Here is a 19771-nt window from a genome sequence, read left to right as displayed (position 1 = left end):
TGGGTCCTCTGGAAGGACAGTGCACATCCTTAACTGCTGAGACTGAGCCATCTCTCCAGCCCAAACACTATTTATATTATGATGTAGACTGACCTTTCCATGGCTCAGTGATTAAGATCATGTGTATCTAATAGATTTCAGAGGACTTGCAGCAGGGAGGCCGAGCCTCTCTAGTGAGATTTCCTACCGGAAGGTGGCTAAGAGGTTTAGGTGAGAAGTGCTGGCTCCCTGATGCATTCATATGAGCTATCAAGAGGTTGTGACAATGACCCTGTGCAGAACATCCCCAGGGCACACTATTGTCACAATAGAGTTGGCCTGGGGAGATGTACCTAAGCAGGCACACATCTGTCTTTGGGTTTCTATTGCTGTGATATAAAGTACCATGACCAAAAGCAACTTTGGGGGGTAAAGGTTTTATTTCACATTCCGGCTTGTAAGTTCATCATTCAGGGAAGCCAGGGAAGGAACCTGGAGGTAGTAACCGATGCAGAGGCCATAGAGGAATGCTACTTACCAGCTTGCATAGCCTGCCCTCTTATAGCACCCAGGACCACCAGCCCAGGGGTGCCACTGTCCACAGTAAGTTGGGCCCTCCCATATCATTCATCAATCAATGAAATGCACCACAGACTTGCCCACAGAGGCATTTTCTCAATTAAGATCCCTTCTTCCCAGATGACTCTAGCTTGTGTCAGGTTGATACGAAAAACTAGCCAGCCCAGCATACATCATCCATCCACCCTGTCCTGGGACCCAAGCTTCCCCTTCTTAAAGGAAAGGCTCTCCAGAGTAGATTGTGCCAATAGCCATTAAGCCTCATCTCTACCTGCTTGCTACTAAGGTTAGATGCTGACTGTATGTTTGCTGTGCCCACCTTGGCCGGCAAGGAAGACACAACACGGTCGGATTCTTCTCAACAGCCTTTATTGCAGGAATGCCTCGATGCTGCTATGGGGACCCCGGGAACCCAGGGAGGTCTGCTTATATACTCTCAGTTCCCATCCACTCACAGCAGGTCATGTCACCTCACCAGGCACACAGCTTCAGCCAATCAGGGCAGCAGGGGCATGTCTCCACCAAATATGGACTTGTTTACACCGCCAGCATCATGGTGCACCTGCGCAGCTCTCACGATGGTCGTGGCTTATTTTCAGGTGTATGAGGAAGTCAGGTACAAGTCATAAGACTTAGCTGCAGTCCCGGGCGCCATCTTGGGACTGCTGCCACACCTGCTCCTCACATAAGTTCATGTCTACATGTGTATGTGCATGTGTGTGAGAGTGTGTATGAGCCTCTGGACCTGGTGTCATAGGCAGTTGAAAGCTCTGGTCCTTCGGTAGAGCATCAAGTCTTCTGGGTATCCTCTCTTCCCCATCTTAATTCTATCAGATCTCTCTTCCCTCCTCCGTCACAATGAAAATGTTTTAGTATATTTTACTTATTTATTTGTGGATGTTCACATGTGCCAGAGCACATGTGTGGAGGTCAGAGGACAAGCTGTGGGAGTTCGTTACCTCCTTCCACCAGATGGATTCCAGGGATTGAACTCAGTCATCAGTGGCTGGACCCCCTCATTGGTCTTCTGTTACAACTTCAGTAGGCTAACTCTCAGACAGAAGGACTTAAGGGCGAGGAGTCCATAGTGTGCACACTGTATTCTGTACTATCAAGCAGACCATGTCAACCTTTTCTAGCTTGACCTGAATATTTAAAAGAGGCTCCTCTGTATGTCACCACCTGCCCTGGGGATGGAAAGGAAGTGTTCTCCTGGGCCTGTCTCCCTTCCCTCTGAAGCCATCGTGCCTTGTCACATCCTCCCTGACATTTCCTTCAAGAAGTGCTATTCCAAACTGATGGCCACAGAGTCCTTCTCAATAACAGGCAGAACAGTGCGCTCTGCATAGCTGATAAATTATAAGCAGCCACCACCTGCTCGCTTGATGGATTGTTAGAGCGAGTGTGTGAGTCACGGGTGTTATTTTTGGTCGAAGGATTGTGTGAACTTTTCCTCCTCTATCCCAAGCTCTTTGAAATGTGCCACCCGCCTCCTGCCACCTTTAAGGTGTATCTCAAGGAATTGGGTTCCTTAGCAGAATAGTCATTTTCTGGCTTTCAGTTACTGTTTCGGAGTTGAGAAGGTGGAGGGCTTGAATAGAGAAAGACTGTGTGTTGACAACTCTGCCTGATGAGTATAAAAAGATTTACAGTCACTAGCTTTAAGGCAAGGGTGCTCCTTCTCTCCTGAGGTCAAGTTCAAGGCTGGGGTAGATTTACCTTGAACTCACAGCCCCAAATGTATTGTGATTCCAACTGACCATCTGCACTGTGTTGTGGGTGATGGCAGTACCTGGCTATATTTTGCTTGCATGGCTTTCAGTTGGGATGCAGACTAAATAAGGTTTCATAATGTGGTTCTGGTTTTCCGAATGCCTTCCCTGTTGTAGCCCTGGCCTCTACTCCAGCATTTTCTGGGATCTGGGGTATTTATCCTGAGTATCTGCCCTGCTCTATGCCAAAATGTCCAGGATCACCAGGGTCATCACTTCTCAGAGTGAGGCCCCTAGGTCCAGAGCCTTGACACAACCTAATTGTTTCTGGTTCTAGGCAAGATAGACAGGGAAACTAGGAACAAATTTTCAGAGGCTTTTTAGAACATCTTTCGGGCACAAAAAACACCTGGGGTTTTCTTAAATTTATTTTCCTAATAACTCATGATGGCTGCATTGCACAAAAGCATTGATCAGGGATAGACTGGAGTGCTGCTCTTTTGCTACATGAGATTGAGTTATCCTGGGCTTACTAATTCAATGGCAGTGGTTCCTGAATGTCAGGTTTTTCCTGCCCCAAAGGGGATCAAGCCATTACTGATTGAAAAGGGGGACTCTAGGGGTGTGGCAGGCTTTATGCTTTGGTTTGCTTTTGAGTTTTGTTTGCTGTTCACGGAAAGGTACAGGTGGCACTACAGGTGGCAGCACAGGTGGCCGTACAGGTGGCAGCATAGGTGGCAGTACAGGTGGTAGTACAGGTGGCAGCACAGGTGGGGGAGTACAGGTGGCAGCACAGGTGGCTATAGCTTCTCCCTGGAGACCATCCTTCCCACTTGGTGCCTGCCCTTCCATTTTGGAGGGTGCTGCTGCTGACTCACTGAGAGCATCCGTGAGCTAAGGCCTGGGAACTTTCTCGGGTTCAGTGGAAGTGAGGCAAAGAGAAAGAAGAAGAAAATGTAAGAACACCTCTTACTTTCACCTGGGTCCCTGTATCCAGCCTGTCTTGTGTCTTTGAACTGTTTTCCCCCCCCAAAGAACTTGAGATGTAAGGCAAAGGAATGCCCCTTCCCTGCCTGGATCCTTCCCCAAGGATGGACACAAGGTCCACAATCTCCTTTTCAGTGTGGTCTCCTCAGCACTCTCTGCTTCCTGTACTTGCTTCCTGTTTCTCTAGAAGCTTAATACCCAACCTAGTGAGCTACTCTCATCCTGTGCTGTGTAATGTGACGTGTAATCAGCTACACGCGAGGTCACAAGACCACAGAGTTTTGCCTCTTTTGTTTGTTGCTAAGATGGTGCCTAGCACAAAGCAGACGCCGAATGAACATTTGTGTAAATGAAGGAAGGAAGAATGAACAGTGCAGGTACAGAATCATAAAGAGTCAAATGTGGCCAAGGAGGGATCTTTCATGTTCCCATAACTCTTGTCTTCTGGGTGCCTGAGTTAGAGTCACGGAGGAGGGCTTTAAGCAGCACCCACTGGATGCCCAGCCTGGGCTTCAACGTTCTGTGTTTACTGTGGACACTTCAGGTTACCAATGGAAGGTGCAGGATTAGTTCCCTTCTGCAGATGGAGAAATTTCCCATGCAGCTAGGGACAAAACAGGGAAGTAACTTCCACTCCCCACAGAGGACTTTCCAGTCCATTGGCAGCAATGGTTCCTCGTTTCTCTGTCAACCAAGGGGAAATCTAGCCTTCCTCATCTACCATCAACATTTTATTTCATGAGAGCAGAATTCTGGGGAAATGGGAAGCTCTGAGCCATGCAAATGTGGGGTTTAAAATTTAGAATGCACTGTAGAATGGAGAAACAGAAAGGATCCTGGAACACAGGGGCTGAGGGCTGGTCCCAGGCAAGGGTCTGGGTTATTAGAGACTGGATTCAGTCGTCATTGCTTTTTAACCCTGATGCTGAGGCCAGAATATCCAACTCAGCTTCTCATTTCCTCTTTTATCTGTGCTATGGAGCATTTTGGGAGAGGGGAGGAGAGAGAACTAAGTTTCTCGCCCTTCATGGAACTTATGCTTTAGCAGGGAGAGGGAGTTAGGAAATAAACAGCGAGCAATAAACCATGAAGTAAATTATATGGTATGTTAGGAGACGGCACGCACCTCAGACAAAAGGCACAGGAGCCCACGGAGGGGGGCCATGATAAATCAAATGGTCCAAGGGGGTGTCCTGTGGGGACTGGTGACCTCTATACAAAAGCCTGAAGGAGTTGACAGAGGGTGTGGGCACCAAGATGGAATCAGGCCTGGCATGTGGAAGCAAAGAAGCAAGCATGGAAGTTGGATACCATGGAGGAAGAGGCAGAATGTCATCCCAGCCAATGGGCTGTGGAGGCCTGAAGGAGGGGGAGTCAAGAATGGGTGAGAATTTTATCTGTATATTCTTTCCTTTGCTACCCAACGGAATTGTTCCCTGAAGTGTGTAACATTGAAAGCCTTGGAGATGCAGCCACTAGAGATGGGTTGTCCATTTATACCTTTGGGTTCCCTCAGCTTCAGCATGAAGGAATCTGGGACGTATCTCCCTGTATGCCTCTTTGAGTGATTTCTGCGAGAGGCCAGCTTTCTCCTTCCTTCATCCTCACTCTGAGGTTTTTAGACACTCACCCATGCACAAGCCTGGCATGAATGGTCATCTTGCTCAGTGGTTGTCTTTGCTAAAGGTAGACAAGAACACGGCCAGTGGGGTGGACATCAGAACAATGATGGGTTGTATAATCAGGGTTGTTTTCTGCAGAACAGAGATTGGGGGCCAGCTGAAGGCTGAGTGGGGGGGAAGCATGAAGCTGAATAGGGGCTGTCAGAAGTTCAGGAGAATTCTAAAAGAGGTTGAGTGCACATCAGGCATCAGCTGTGCTGCTCTGGGGAAAGGAATGGAGCTGACTGGCTAGGTAAGCCTTCCTCCTCCCAACACACACACACACACACACACACACACACACACACACAAGGTATGGACAAGAGATGGGTGATGCTTGTGGGAGAGGAAGCTTGAGGTGGTTGTGGGCGTGGTTCTGTTCTGAAGACTGGAAGAGAAAGCAGGAACCTGGGCTCTTTGGCATTACGTGAACCACCATAAGGAAACAATGAGATGGGAGACAGCCCTGGATTCTAAAGAGCCACAACTGGATCCCGATGTTGGAGATGGCTGCCGTTTAGAATGGCAACCAAAATTCTGGGCATTTAGCCTGGGAAGATGGCATCCTGGGTAATGTGTTTGCTGCAAACAAACCTGAGTGTGATCACCAGCACACAGGTAAAAGGAAGACACAGCAGTGTACAACTGTGATCCCATTGTTGAGGAGGCACAGAAAGCAGGATCCTTGGGCCTCACTGGCCAGATAGCCCAAAGCACTGGTTCTCAGCCTTCCCCATGCTGCGACCCTTTAATAAAGTTCCTCATGTTGTGCTGACCCCCGACCATGAACTTATTTCATTGCTACTTCATAACTGCACTGATGAAGTAAGCGTTATGAATTGCAATTTAAATATCTGATATTCAGGCTATCTGATATGTAGCCCTCAAAAGGGGTCATGCCCCGCAGGCTGAGAACCACTGGCCTAGTGGTCTTGGTGTGCTCTAGGTTCAGTGGGAGAGTCTCAAAAAAAAAAAAAAAGGGCGGAGAACAATTGAGGAAAACATTTGATATCAACCTCTGCCTGCTGCATGTGCAAACATGCATGCATACACACACACACACACAACACAAGTGCACACACAAAGTCTGGGCACTGAAAGAGCAAAGAAGAGCTCATTTAACAAGACACATCTGGAGGAGCAGAAGAAATGACAGAAGTGAGAAAATACATTGCTGGCCCTACCTGGAGAACTGAACACTATCCAATTTGAAAGTGGATGTTCTATTACTTGCATGTATGTGTGGGGTATATATGTGCAAGTGTATGCTTGTGAGGGTGAAAAGGTCAGGGGAGGACATCATGTGTCCTGATCTACTCATAACTTATTCCCTCAAGACAGGGTCTCTCACTGAGCTTAGAGCTAGGCTGGCAGCCAGCAAGCCCCAGAGCCTTTCCTGTCTCCTCCCCCTCAGCCCTAGGATGACATCTGTGTACACAGCCACACCTGGCTTTTAATGTGGGTGTTAGGGATTTGAACTCATGTCCTCATGCTTGCCCAGCAACCCCCCCCCCCCCAGGATAGACATCTTAGTGACAAGCTCTTAGGAAAAGTTTGAAATAGTCCAATACGACTGATTCCTCTGCAACCTGTCTGCTCTTGTAAGCCATTTGAGAAACAAAGAGCCTCCCTAAATAATGGAGGTTTGCTGCCCACGTCACCCCAGTCTCCTTGAGCCATCACAGTGCGGCTTGAATGCTTGTTGCTTTCACACACACGTTAACTCACACTGGGCTCTATAGGATGCAGCTGAGATGGATGTCGCATCCGTCCATCAGGAAAGCACACATTGGTTCATACCTCCATACTGATTGCTGTTGTGCTGTGTTGATATTTCCAGGCTAATCTTGCGCAGCTGCTGAGAGAATCGCAGGACAGGACTAAGCATCTGGGAGAAGAGATTAAAGAACTTCGGCAGAGGCTTGGCGAGGTCCAGGGTGACAATAAGGTACTGTGAGTGGTGACAGGAAAGAGCTCACCCACATGAGTTTGCACGGGAAGTGTCTGTGTGCATAGCACATTAGGAAACACACCACAACCATTGGTTGAAAGAGATTGTTATAGACTTTTATATTTGCAATAATGAGAACTCACCGTTTAGCGTTTGTCTTTATCACAGCCCCTTTGTGTGTGCACGTGCATGCATATGTGTGAGTATCTGGGCTGCTCTGAAATATTGTGCCAGCCCACTGTAGAAGTTTTGTTATATTCAGCTTGGTGGTAGACAACATGTGGTTGAGAGCGAAATAAAACCAAATGTGATACTTCCTCCCTTCTACACAAATAATGGATTTGTGGCTCAGATGATTTGAATTTTAAGTAGTCATTCTACTAATGATGTTCACATCACCAATTTACTTTATTGCTAAATTTGGCAATTTGTATGGAACATTGCTCAAAATCCACTGCTCGGCATTAATCAAACTCCCCTGTTGGCAACGTTAATTATAAAATATGAACTCATAAACTCCAAACTAAATGTGTGCACTCGCTCTCTCCCAGCTGAAGCTACGAACAAAAGTCCAATGGAAAAACAGAAGAAAAAGTACTGAAGTTAAATTCTGCCCCTCCCATGCCCACCCCCCAAATAATTTTCTGTTTTGCCTGGCCCGGGTACATTAATTTTCAGCCCCTCACCAGAGGCAGCATTCGCCACAGGAAGGGCGAATTTTGACGCAGAAAAGCTATATTATGTTGCTGCATGTTTAGGGGTGCTTTCTTGGGGAGATGTTTTCTGGATGGAGTCAAATTCCTTGACAAATGATGGTGACTTTTGCTCCTGTAGGGAGTTGTTGTTCCTTAGCGGGAGGCACCATTGCTGAAGACATTCATTTGAAACAAACAAATAAACCAAACCCAACCCAAAACATGCTTAGTGCTTTCAGGGAGACAATTACCTAAAGGGAACACTTCCCCAGTAAGAGATCAGAGAGGCCTGGCTGATTGGAAGATGGGAAAGCAGGAGGATTTGAGTATGGTATCATTCCTGCACCTGAAATTTGGCTGCTATGTTAGTCTCGTGACAAGAACAACTTGAGGAAGTGTCGGTACGGTGGCAGGAAAGGATGATGCTGTGCTGTTTTCTCCTTTTATTCAGTCCTGGCTCCAGCCCATCGCCTCGCTCCCATGGCCTATGCTTAGGTTGGGTCTTCACACTTCACTTAATCTAACCCAGGAAATTCCTCATAGCCTCTCTCAGTCATGTTTCTATTGTGAAATGTCAAGTTGATAATTAAGACTGCCCACTGCAGTCCCCAGTGACAGCTCTGGAAAGAGGAAGGACGTTCAAGAAGTGGGGTCTATGTAGTCAATCCTTAGGCATGGCTGAGGGAACTCAACAGAAGACGAGGAGGAAGGATTGTAGGAGCCAGAGGAGCAGAGGGCATCACGAGAAAAGAGCTCACAGATCAACTAAGCAGGGCTCATAGCCTGCATGGGTTGACCCAGGTCCTTTGCACATATGTTATAGTTACATAGCTTGGGGTTCTTGTGGGACTCATAACAGCTCATAACAGCAGGAGTAGAGTATCTCTGACTCTTTGGTCTGCTTCTTGGAACCCTTTTCCTCCTACTGGGTTACCTTTTCCAGCCTTGACATGAGGGTTTGTGCCTGGTCTTACAGTACCTTGCTGTGTTGTGTTCCATTGATATCCCCGGGAGGTCTGCTCATTTCTGAAGGAAAACAGAGGAGGAGTGCATCTGGGGGAGAGAGAAGGGGGTGGAGAGAGTTGGGAGGAGAGGAGAAAGGGGAAACTGTGGATGGGATGTAATATATGAGAGAAGAATAAACAAAAAAGAAGCATTAAAAAAAAAAAAAAAGGACCAGAAATGGGCTCCAGCAGATTGGGTCATGAGTGCCCTTAACAAGGGACTACTTACCTGTTTACTGGAGTAAATTGGGTTTCTAGTTGTTCACAAAAGACAGTATCACAGGAGCAGCTGACCCCTCTCAGCTGTCTCACTTCCTGTCCCTCCACCTGACATCTTCTGCATCCACCATTGTATTGCAGCCATGAGGCCCTGTCTCTATTAGGGTTTTATTGCTATGATGAAACATCTTGACTGAAAAAAAAAAAAAAAAAAACAAGTTGGGGAGGAAAGGGTTTATTTGGCTTATGCTTTCAGATCACAATCCATCATTGAAGAAAGTCAGGATAAGGACTCAGGCAGGCCTGGAACCCAGAACCCAGAGGCAGGAGCTGATGCAGAGACCATGGAGGGTGCTACTTACTGCCTTGCTTCCCCTGCCTTGCTCAACTTGCTTTCTTATAGAACCCAGGACCACCAGCCCAGGGATGGCACCACCCACAATGGTCTAGGTCCTCCCCCATTGACCACTAATTGAGAAAATACCTTACAGCTGGATCTCATAGAGGCATTTCTTCAGCGGAGGCTCCTTCCTCTCTGATGGCTCTAACTTGTGTTAAATTGACACACAAAACCAGCCAGTAGAGACCTTCACTAGAAATCTTCTAAAGATGTGGGTCAGGAAAAGCTCTTTACGTTATAAAGTACCTGGCCACAGGTATTTTGTTATTGCAATGGAAGATAGGGTTGGAGAAATGGCTTAGCAGTTAAGGGTACTTGTCGCCCACACTTGAGAACTAGCGTGCAGAATCTGGCTTCCACTTAACAAGCCAGGTGTCCTGAATGTGTCTGTAACCCCAGCTCTGAGTTGGTGGCAGGGACAGAAAAGTCCCTTGGCTTGATGTTTTTCAGCCTTGTGAAGACAACTAGAGCTCTAGGTTCCTGGGGAGACCCTGTGTCGAAGGAAGAGGTGAAGCAGGACAGAGGGGAACACCCAGTGCTCTCTTCTGTTCTCTAAGAGTGCACATAGATGTCTATTTTAGCTCATAATCCCAGGGCATATAGTACATACATGCACACCGTCAGGTAAGTAATTAAATAGATAAATAAAAATATTTTTTTAAATGGGCTAAATCTTCATTTATTCATTTTGGGGACAGGATTTCACTATGCAGTTCTGGCTGGCCAGAAATTTGGATCAGTTTATACTACCCTTGCCTTCACAGAGATCTGCTTTCCTCTGCTAAGATTAAAGGTGTACACGACCACCTTTTCCTTCCTGCCTACTGCAAGATAAGTAAACAATCTCTGTGCTTAACATAAATTTGAAAAGCTCAGCTTTATTGTTTGTGGATGAGAAAGAAAGCCCAGAGAGGCTTCTCAATAACTCCTCAGAAGCCCAGCAAGCTCCCATGTGGCTGATGTATCACCCAGGTTAGAGGTTAAAGGTCAGTCTGGTAGTCCCGTCCTCCAGCAGTAACAGGAGCATGGTCTTTCTAATAAAATGTGAGACTGTTTTCTTTCAGCTCATAAAAACACAGGGTAGATTTGGGAGACCCCATAAGCCCAGTGAAATAGTTTGAAATGTGATTATTTTTGATTCATGCTTCTTTTTTAGTATTATACTATTTCCCTATTTCCTTTTGTTATTCTGAGCTACGCCAAACTTTAACTTTTCTGACGACCTTTCTGCTTCATCAGCTGGTCACCTCTTGATCTTTTGCTTTTTTCTGTCCCCCCCCCCCCCCGCGGCACTGTGTGTGTGTGTACACATGTATATGTGAGTGTATGCACACGCAGTCCAAGGTTGCTCTCAGGAATCTTCCTCCACCACTCTTGACCTTATCCTTTGAGGCAGGATCAGTCAAACCCTGGGAATGCTGATGTGTCCAGTCTCACTGGCTAGCTTGCTCTAGAGATGGCCTGCCTCCACCTTCTGAAGCTAGAATTAGAGGCAAGCCATTCTGCTCACCTGGCGTTTCTGTGGATTTGGAGACTCCAAGGCCCAGTCCTCCTGTTTGAGCAGCAAGGATTTAACCCTGAGCAATCCCCCCAGCCTTCTTTTGCTTTTTAAGCATTAGAAATTTCAGGAAGCAATGATGGCAATGGATAATTCAGGGTAAAGCAAAGGTGACTGCTGTGTGTGTGTGTGTGTGTGTGTGTGTGTGTGTGTGTGCATGCCAGTGTTCTGCCCTTGGCTCCTTTGTCCTAGTCATTATCTAAGTATTATGATTTGCATGTATGTGAGCATGTATCTAAGGTTTTGGTTAGTGACTAATTCATGGCTTGTGGAGTAATCTGTCTGCTGAAAGGTAGACCAGGTCACTTCTCAGTATCTGGCTCATCCTCTTAAAAAAATAAACAAAACAAAACAAAACAAAACATGCCAGCAAACCCCGAGAATCACTACCCTGTTCTTTGCATCTGAATGTTTGAGGCTGGCATGGTCTCTCAAGTTATTTTCAGGCCCATGACCACCCTCCCCTCAGCCCACCTCCAGGCCTTGATAAGACAGTTCATTTCATAGCAGCACTAGATTTCTTGAAACTGAAGGCCCTGTTCAGAGGTGGCTGTTGTTGTGTGATAGAGACTGGGTTAAATCTTTGAGGTGTGTGTGTGTGTGTGTGTGTGTTGGTGGTGTGTTTTTGATGGTCGTTGTTCACTTTTCCTGTTTTGATTCATTACACCACGTGTGGCTTCCGAATGCAGGCCACATCCTTGTCATCATGTGCCAGGTGTCCACGGTCTGCCCCCTGCAGAATTTTCCAGCTACCATCTGGCTAATATTGTCTTCTCATTCTGGTTTCAGCCTGTCTGCCATGCTGCCTTGTGCCATGGAATCTTTGCACCTATGAGGCACCCAGGCCTTCTCCTTCACTCCCCTTTCTACCCGTTCCCAATCTAGGCAGATCAGGTGTTATCGGATCATATGTTAGGTGTCGTCTTCGGTCTCCGTATTTGGCTCTGTTCCTTGTCCTGACACTTGTGTCACCCCGTAACTCCGGGGGGCAATGCTCAGAAGATGAGTGCTTGGTCCAGGCTTCAGCCCTCCATACTTAGTTCCCTACATCCATAAAAACATGGAATGTATTGACTGAACGATGCTGGGAAGGGATAAAGGGAACCAAAGGAACAGCCAAGGTGCTGGTGTGGTGGCTCAGAATCCCAGCACTTGGGAGTCAGAGGTGGAGGGACTAGGGATCCTAGGCAAGATGGCAAGATGAGGGTGGGACGAAGGAGTGAAAATAAGAGAGGAAGAAGAGATCAGAGCACAGAACTCCCCTTCCACATCACATGTGCTGCAAGGAACTCAGAAATTGGAACAAAAGTTCTAGAAAAGCAAAATGTCCCAACAAGGGACAAATAGCATCTCCACCTGGGATCCCTTGGGAAGGCCTGATAGGTGCAAGGGCAGAGGACAAACTCAGTGGCCAGAGGGTATCCATGACAACCCTGCTCATGGCCAGTCCCATTCTGCTCAGCATACTTACTGACTGGATATTTGCTGCTTGGAGACCAAGCAGGGGCCAAGGGCAGTATTTGCTGAATGAACCCCTGTGCCCTTATCTCCAAGTCATCATTTCAACAGTGGCCCTTCCCCAAACCATAGGAAGGCAGACTGTGGGTATTAAGCACTTGTGAGCACTGAGGTGACAGGAAATGACCTGCCTTGGATATTTTCAGAGAGACTCATTTTTCTATTTGTTTAGCTAGAGCCTTGGCACCCCACGCTCCATAAAGCGCTTCCAAATGGCTTCCAGAGGGTTTGCAGCTACAGCAGCTCTGACAGCTTAGTATTTCCATAAGCTAAGGGGCAGGTGTCTTGTAACATGTGTGTGTTTAGGGGGGATGCTTGGATTCTATCACCATCTGACATCCCCCTGACTGGTGGCCAAGGGACCAAGAATGCCCCTAGATAAATACCAACCCACAGCCCAAACTAGATGGGAGGCATGACCACTGAGACCCACCAGAAGCTGCCCCTTCCTCAAAATTTCAGTGTGTGTGTGTGTGTGTGTGTGTGTGTGTGTGTGTGTATGCAGGTGTGTGGGTACTTGCAGGTACATGTGTACCTTGCAGGTACATTTGGAGGCTAGGGGTCCATGTCATGTGTTTCCTCAGTCACTTTCCTTCTAATTTTTGAAGACAGGATCTCTTACTGAATTTGGAACTTGCTGACTAATTGGCTAGCTAGCAAGCCCCAGGGATCCCCCTGTCTCTACCTCCTCAGTGTTGGGATTAAAATTTCAGTGTTTAAAGGTCAATGAGGACTCTGGTGGGAGAAAACACCACCCATCACCTTGGGAAATCCTTGTAGATTGATAGTCACCTTTGCTGTCAGCTATAAGGATGACTGTAAGAACCAGTTATGTGGGAAGACCCCCATCTGTACCGAGCTTGCTCTGAATAGTCTCAACATACCTGATCTCTGTCTGACTTCTCTTATAGTAGAGAGAAGGGTAAGGGCAGTAGAAGAGGATCTCTTTGTATCTAAAAATCGAATAGTAAACTTGTAGAGGCTACCTGAGTCTTAAGATAGGAGCTGGCATCCCCTCCCTGACAGAGAAAGCTTACTGTGGAACTTGGCCAGCTTTCTTGGCATCAGGAATGATGTCACCACAAACATCAAACCCCTGTCTTAGTCAGGGTTCTTATTGCTGTGATGAAACACCATGGCCAATGCGAGGAAGGGTTCATTTGGCTCACACTTCCACATCACGGTTCATCATCAAAGAGAGTCAGAACAGGAACTCAAGCAGGACAGAGGACAGGAACTTGCAGGCAGGAACTGGTTCAGAGGCTATGGAGGAGTGTTGCTTACTGGCTTGCTCCTTACAGCTTGCTAAGCCTGTTTTCTTATAGAACCCAGGACCGCCAGCCTAGGGGTGATACAACTCACACTGACCTGGGTCCTCCCCCATCAATCATTAAGTGAACCTTGTACAGGTTTGCTGACAGCCTGGTCCTATGGAGGCAGTTTCTCAATCCAAGTTCTCTTCTTTTGTATGACAGTAGTTTGTGTCAAGTTGACATATAACTAACACACTGCAGAAATGATATCTGCAGTCTAGGAAAAAAAATTGCCTTCCAGAAGATCTGGCTGAAGAGCAGCAATGGAGGCAACCCAGGAGGTCCTGTTCTTCAGGCATGCCCAGGCCCAAGTGTGTATTCCTGCTCTGCCTGCCAGTGTGTGAGTGATCTTAGGAAATTTGGCCATTTTCTGGGATCTCCATGTTCTCATCTGTAAGATGGCAATCAGTGGAGACCAGGCTTTTTCTGTGTTTACCAGCACATACCTGGTGACTGCCTGAGTTCTAGCAGCTGAAGTTATGTTAGAGGGTGAGAAGCACAAGGTTCCCCACTAGGGAGCTTCAATACTGATTGGAGAGACAGACAGAGAATAAAACGCATAAAGTCATCAGACAGTGTCTGGTATGAGAAGATGAGGAAGCGGGGTAACAAGATTTAATGACTGTATGCTCAGTCCTTCTCACTGTGCTGTGAGTTCTCTGGATGGGAGCATGCTGCTGCTTTAACCTTTAACATGTCAGGAGCCAGTGTTGCCTGAGCACGCCACCAGCAGTCACAGACTTCCCTCTTCTGGGCCCACTGTTTCCCAGGACCTTAGTATATGCCCCAGGAGAGCCCACGGTCCAAGTGAGAAGTGTGTCACGTGACACCTGGACCTCTGAGCTCAGCCAGGTGTGGCTAGCAGCAAGCATCATTTTTATGCTGGTTTCCGGAATGCACGCTATAAAAGGAGCCATGCATCCTATAAAAGGAGCACCTATAAGAAGCACCCGCAGCAGCCACGCCCTTCCAGGCCCTCTGGGACAGTGACAATGGAGCTGGCTCCCACGTACTTTTCATTCTGTTTCATGTTGGAGATTATAGCACTTGGCTGGTAGCAGACCCCAAACCAGCATGGCATGGGCAGAGGCGAGAATGCTTGCATTTTTAGCTGTCCATGAGAAACACAGGCTCTGCCTTTAGTAATAAGCTTTATATTTCACCAACTGGCGGTCCTAAGTGCCTCTGTTTGTTCTGGCATTGGCCCCATAAAATTGCAGAGCCCTTCTGTGACTGCCGGTTGTGGGGTGTGGTTGGATGGATCCTGCGAAACAGTGAGGTCCAAGCCATCAACCAATAAAGACAGGCCAATGAGCAAGCAGCTGACCAATTAAAGTATACGTTGTTTATTAAAAAAAAAAAAAAAAAAAGGGAAGTGTGTTCAGCTGTGGTTGTTTATCATGGCCCTGGATGAGAGCTGGGAAAGCTGTTTCTAAATGCTTCACAGAGGAGTCCTGTTTGAGTGACCTCCAGAAGGAGGATACACTAATGACCCATTTGCACTTGGAGCATAGCAGACCCTTGGCTTTGGTTTGAAGCAGGGTCTTGGGTAGCCCATGGGTTTGGTTTATTCCACACATACACTCTGGGGATGGCACAGGAAACATTTGAGTCCCTACTCTCATGGGATTTCAATTGTGGCAGAGCCAGCCATCCAGTGAACAAACAAGTCCCTTTTCTAGGATCTGGGGAATGGAGTTTCATCATTGCATCTATGACATATCAGTAGGATCGTGTGCCTGTGCTCTGTACAAAGGGTCTGAGAGTTGAAGGTATATTGGCCAGAGCACCGTCTAGATATGTCAGTGATGCTAGTCAGGAAGGCTAGGTTGTTGCTATGGGACTTAGGGAAGTCCTGAATGCACATGCCCAGGGCACAGAGACCTGGAGGAAAGCAGACAGATATCTGGGGGATGCAGTACAGATGTCATGAGGTAGGCATAAGCATAGAGTATTTTTGAGTATTATATTTGAGTATTATATTATATTTTTGAGTATTGCATGCCAGCTCAGAACATGCTCTACAGAAGGGAGTGTGTTTTGCCTGAGCAAGGGTTGTGTCGAACAGTACTATTACAGTAGAGGACAAGCCTTTGACAGCCAGGACCAACCTCACCTCAGTCATTCCTAGGATTTGTGACTTAAGCTAATGACCTTGTCTGTCCTGGTTTGTGTCCTCACCTGACTGGGCACTGTCATGACCAGCTGGATACAGAGTGGGTTTTCCCGGGTTGAACATGTTTCAGCACCCTGGACAGCATCAGACCACACACAGGGGTCACATAGACCTGGCCCCAGGCTGATCTTGCTCTCTTGTAAAAAGAGGACATCAGGATCTGCCTCTGGGCTGTGAGGAGCATGGAAGAGGGACATCCCTGATCTGACAAGCATTTGGAGATCCCTATGGAGAGCCTGACACTGGGTGTGGACACTGAGCTACTGGAGAGCTGATATCAGGTGCCAAGTGGATGTGTGCAGAGAGGCAGGCATTAGTAGGCAGGAGGCCTAGGGAGGAATAGCATCAGCTGAGATGAGATGTCTAAGGAAGTCTTTAATCTGGGCCTTGAATAGGATGACAGGAGTGACTGTGGACAGTTCTATAACTCACTGTGCCAGGGGCAGAAACAATACAAACGCCCAGGGGCTGGGATGGATATCAGGAGCAGGCAGGATGGGGCAAGAACAGATACAAGGTAGCAGTGATGGTATTGGGGCAGATAAGGAGGGTCATGTGGGTCTCTTAGCCTCAGCAAGGGCTCTGCACCCATCTCAGTGCAGGAGAAAGTCACTTCGAGTACCTGTTGTGGGCAAGACACTCTGAGCACATTGCTTTCCCAGCCCCAGTAAGGCACTCATTAGCTAATAGGCACACTAGTGCGTGGATGACAGTTTCTTGAGACCCTAGAGTGGAGCACAGGCCCCATCATTTTGTTTCTAAGATGGGAGAGTGGAGCCATCATTTTTGGCTTTTTTGAGACAGGGTTTCTCTATGTAGCCCTGGGTGGCCTGGAACTCACTCTGTCGATTGGCTGGCCTTGAACTCAGAGATCCATCTGCCTCTGCCTCCCAAGTTCTGGGGTTAAATGCATGCACTAGTGCACCTAGCTGACAAATCCTTCTGCATGGGCACTGTTGTGTCTATAAGATCGTGTTTATCTTCTTGTGTTTTAAATTCACAAGCCACGACGTGTGGCTTGGCAAGGTTAGGTGACTTGCTCAGATGCACAGCTAGGCTTAGTGTTAGAATCTGAACACAGGTAATACTCAGAGCACAGTGGGTCCACCCTGGCTGCCTCCCAGCACCCAGTGGACACAGTGGCTCCAGCAAATAAAAGAATTTGAGTTAGAGACCGTGGAAGGCCATGACAGGGGCAGCCTGGGGAGAGGTCAAAGAAGGACGGAACCTCTCTGACTCAGGGGCTAGAGAGGCCTCACACAGGGCTAAGCCTGGTAGAGCCTGGGCAGCTGAAAAAAAAAACCTGGACCCTTCCTGTTTCACTGTTTTGTTCCCTGTCCCTCGGCGACATCTAAGCTGCAGCTGGGCCTCGTGAACCAGCCAAGGACTCGTGTCTGCGACTCATTCATAAACATTTATTTCTCTCTAAATCAGCACATGGCGGTGTCCATCGCTGACAGCGGGTGTTCACAGAGCACAAGTCCTCTTGGCACTGGGAGACTATCTGTGGTGTCTTGTGTGAGGATAGCAAATGTGGGGGGAAGCACTTAGTGTCACTTGCTTAGTGTCACTGCCCAGGGTGGGAAGTCGCATCTTCACGTGCTTTAGTAAGCTTGGGTCTGGAGCTCAGCTTCAGGCATCTCTGAAGACAGCAGTTTCCCTGGGGGTTTGTTAGGACCTCTTGAATGGATGATGAAGGTGATGATGATGATGATGATAATGATGATGCAGTAATGGTGGTGGCGATGATGACAACAATCATAATAACAATGGCAGCAATGATGGTGATGATGGTAATCATTGCACAAGCAGATGATGCTAGCTAAACACACACTCTCTGCTCCTGGACTGAGTTAATGTCATAAAGAAGGACCACCCTCTGTTCTTCAGGGCCATGTCTGTCTCTCATTAGTATGGGGGGCAAGCTCAGATTACCTGGATGATCTTTAAATTGTACAAGCAGTCCTGGCCAAAGAGTTGCATGCACGCTTCCAAATGGTAGCATTGTTGATGACTGCAAACATTACAACTGCGAATCGATAGCTGGGAAAATGTAGTGTATTTGTGTACGTTGAGTACATAATTGCAGTTACTCTCCACACAGGGGTGAGGTGAATCACCCAATTTTTAGGATGACTTCTTTGCATCCCTCATCCTATTTGCCTATGTGGCCCCTAACCCAGTGTCTCTTGGCTATGCCTCCACTCTCCCGTTCCATGCTGTGCTCTCAGAGGGAAGTTACAGAGAGGCCTGGAGAGGTCCAAGCTCATCCTTGGGGAGTGACCCCAGAACTTAGAAGCTGTCTTTGTAGAAGACAAGCTTGATGCCCCTGGGCTCTAGGTTGCCACAGCAACAACCCCATCAAGCCCCTTCTGCTGACTGCATTTAAATTTCAGACCCAACAATCCAACTTGAGCCTCAATTTAAAAGTATTTCAACCAGTACAGCCCTGCAATGTGGGAGCAATATTATCTGCACATTAAACACTAAATGATAGCTGACGTGTTGATTGACATTTAACCAGCATCCAGTGTGAAGATGGCTTTTTTTTTTCTTATGGAGTCGGGCCTCACTAGGCATGTGCAATAATTAATTGGCACTAACAAACGTAATCGTATGACTCTAAATGAAGAGTGCAGTGAAGCTGGCTGTGACATCAAGTTCAGGCTGTCTCTCTAACACGTTACATGTCAGAGAAAGGCTCTGGTTTCCAAGACGCAGCCTGAATCTCCTGTGGCTTCCTGCCAAAAGCCTGTGTGCCTGTGATCCAGCCTCTGGGGTTTGACCAATGTTGTTTCTTGGCTTTACTGTGTCTTTGGGATGTGCTTTTCAGAGTCCTGTTGTCCCAAGCCAAGGACCAGGTGACATGAAAGATGTTTGACATCTGAGCTCTCGTTTGAACCAACCACTTCTGCTGTCCCTGTGTTCCATGGGGGTCACTGCAGTGCTGAGTGTGAGCATACTGGACCATTGGTCCCAGGGGAAGTGGGGAGGTGCCTGCCAGCCTCTGCCACAGCTGCTGTGCCAAGGCTCGCTCCGACTGTGTTTTCTGTATGCTTCTATTTAATAGAAATTTTTTCTTACCAGAGGTAGTAAATTCGTCAGCACTGAATTAACAGGTTCATTCATTCTTTAACTTAGAGTCAGCGGAAGCTGGATTAACTCACAGAGTTTTTGCTGCAATGCTCACTGCACCTCCTTCTTGAACTCAGGGACAATAGACATCACACCAACACATGTGTCGTCCTCAGGAGACCTTTCCCACACTGCCAGTGGGAGTACAGATTACTACGGCCACAGGAGGAAATGCCGCAGCACTTCAAATTATAAATAAATGAAATGAAACATATGTGCACCAAACTACTACAGTTGCACTCCTGGGTATATAGTCAAGGGAATGAAATCAGTATGTCAAAAAGATGCCTGCATGACCATGTTCATTGATATGCTGTTCAGGCTAGCCACAGTACAGTGACAACCTAAGTGTCCCTCTATGGACTGAATAAGGAAGATATGGCATATGTATCCCATGGGATACCACTCTGCCTTCATAATGGATGAAATCTAGAAGATGTTATGTTAGCAAAACAAAACAAAAAGCGCAAGAAGACAATCACTACATCATGACATTTATATCCAGAATCTTAAAAAGGGTTTTCACAGATATGTTGTACTGGCTAGTTTTTTTTTTTTTTTGTTTTGTTTTTTTTTTTTTTGTCACCTTGACACATCCATAAATCACCTGGAAAGAGGGAAGCTCACCTGGAGAATTGCCTTGATCAGATTGGCCAGTGGCCATGTCTGTGAGAGACTGCCTTGACTGATGCGAGAAGGGTCAACCCACTGTGGTGGAGGCAGAAGAGGGCACCATCCCTGGGCATGTGGGTCTGTGCTGCATAAAATAGCTAGCTCAGCCTGGTCCAGGAGTGAGTCAATCAGAGGCCTTTCTTCAGGCCTTGCTTGAGTTTCTGTCCTGATTTCCCTCAATGATGGGCTGTGACCTGGGAGTGTAAACCAAA

At 47.3% G+C, this 19771-nt stretch overlaps 1 protein-coding gene across 2 annotated transcripts in view; it reads left to right on the top strand.

Moving 5' to 3' along the window:
• Positions 1-19771, top strand: part of Ccdc149 (coiled-coil domain containing 149) — a 102991-nt gene that overhangs the window by 51474 nt on the left and 31746 nt on the right. For both annotated transcript variants that reach the window (XM_029477845.2, XM_021163107.3), the window contains exon 4: positions 6759-6866. In XM_029477845.2, the coding sequence (XP_029333705.1) occupies positions 6759-6866 (108 nt within the window). The remainder of the gene's footprint in view (positions 1-6758; positions 6867-19771) is intronic.

The sequence above is a fragment of the Mus caroli genome, unplaced genomic scaffold, assembly GCF_978045245.1.
Source record: "Mus caroli unplaced genomic scaffold, Mus_caroli_1 scaffold_4, whole genome shotgun sequence".
In the NCBI taxonomy this organism is placed as follows: Eukaryota; Metazoa; Chordata; class Mammalia; order Rodentia; family Muridae; genus Mus; species Mus caroli.
This window is presented reverse-complemented; position numbering and strand designations above follow the sequence as displayed.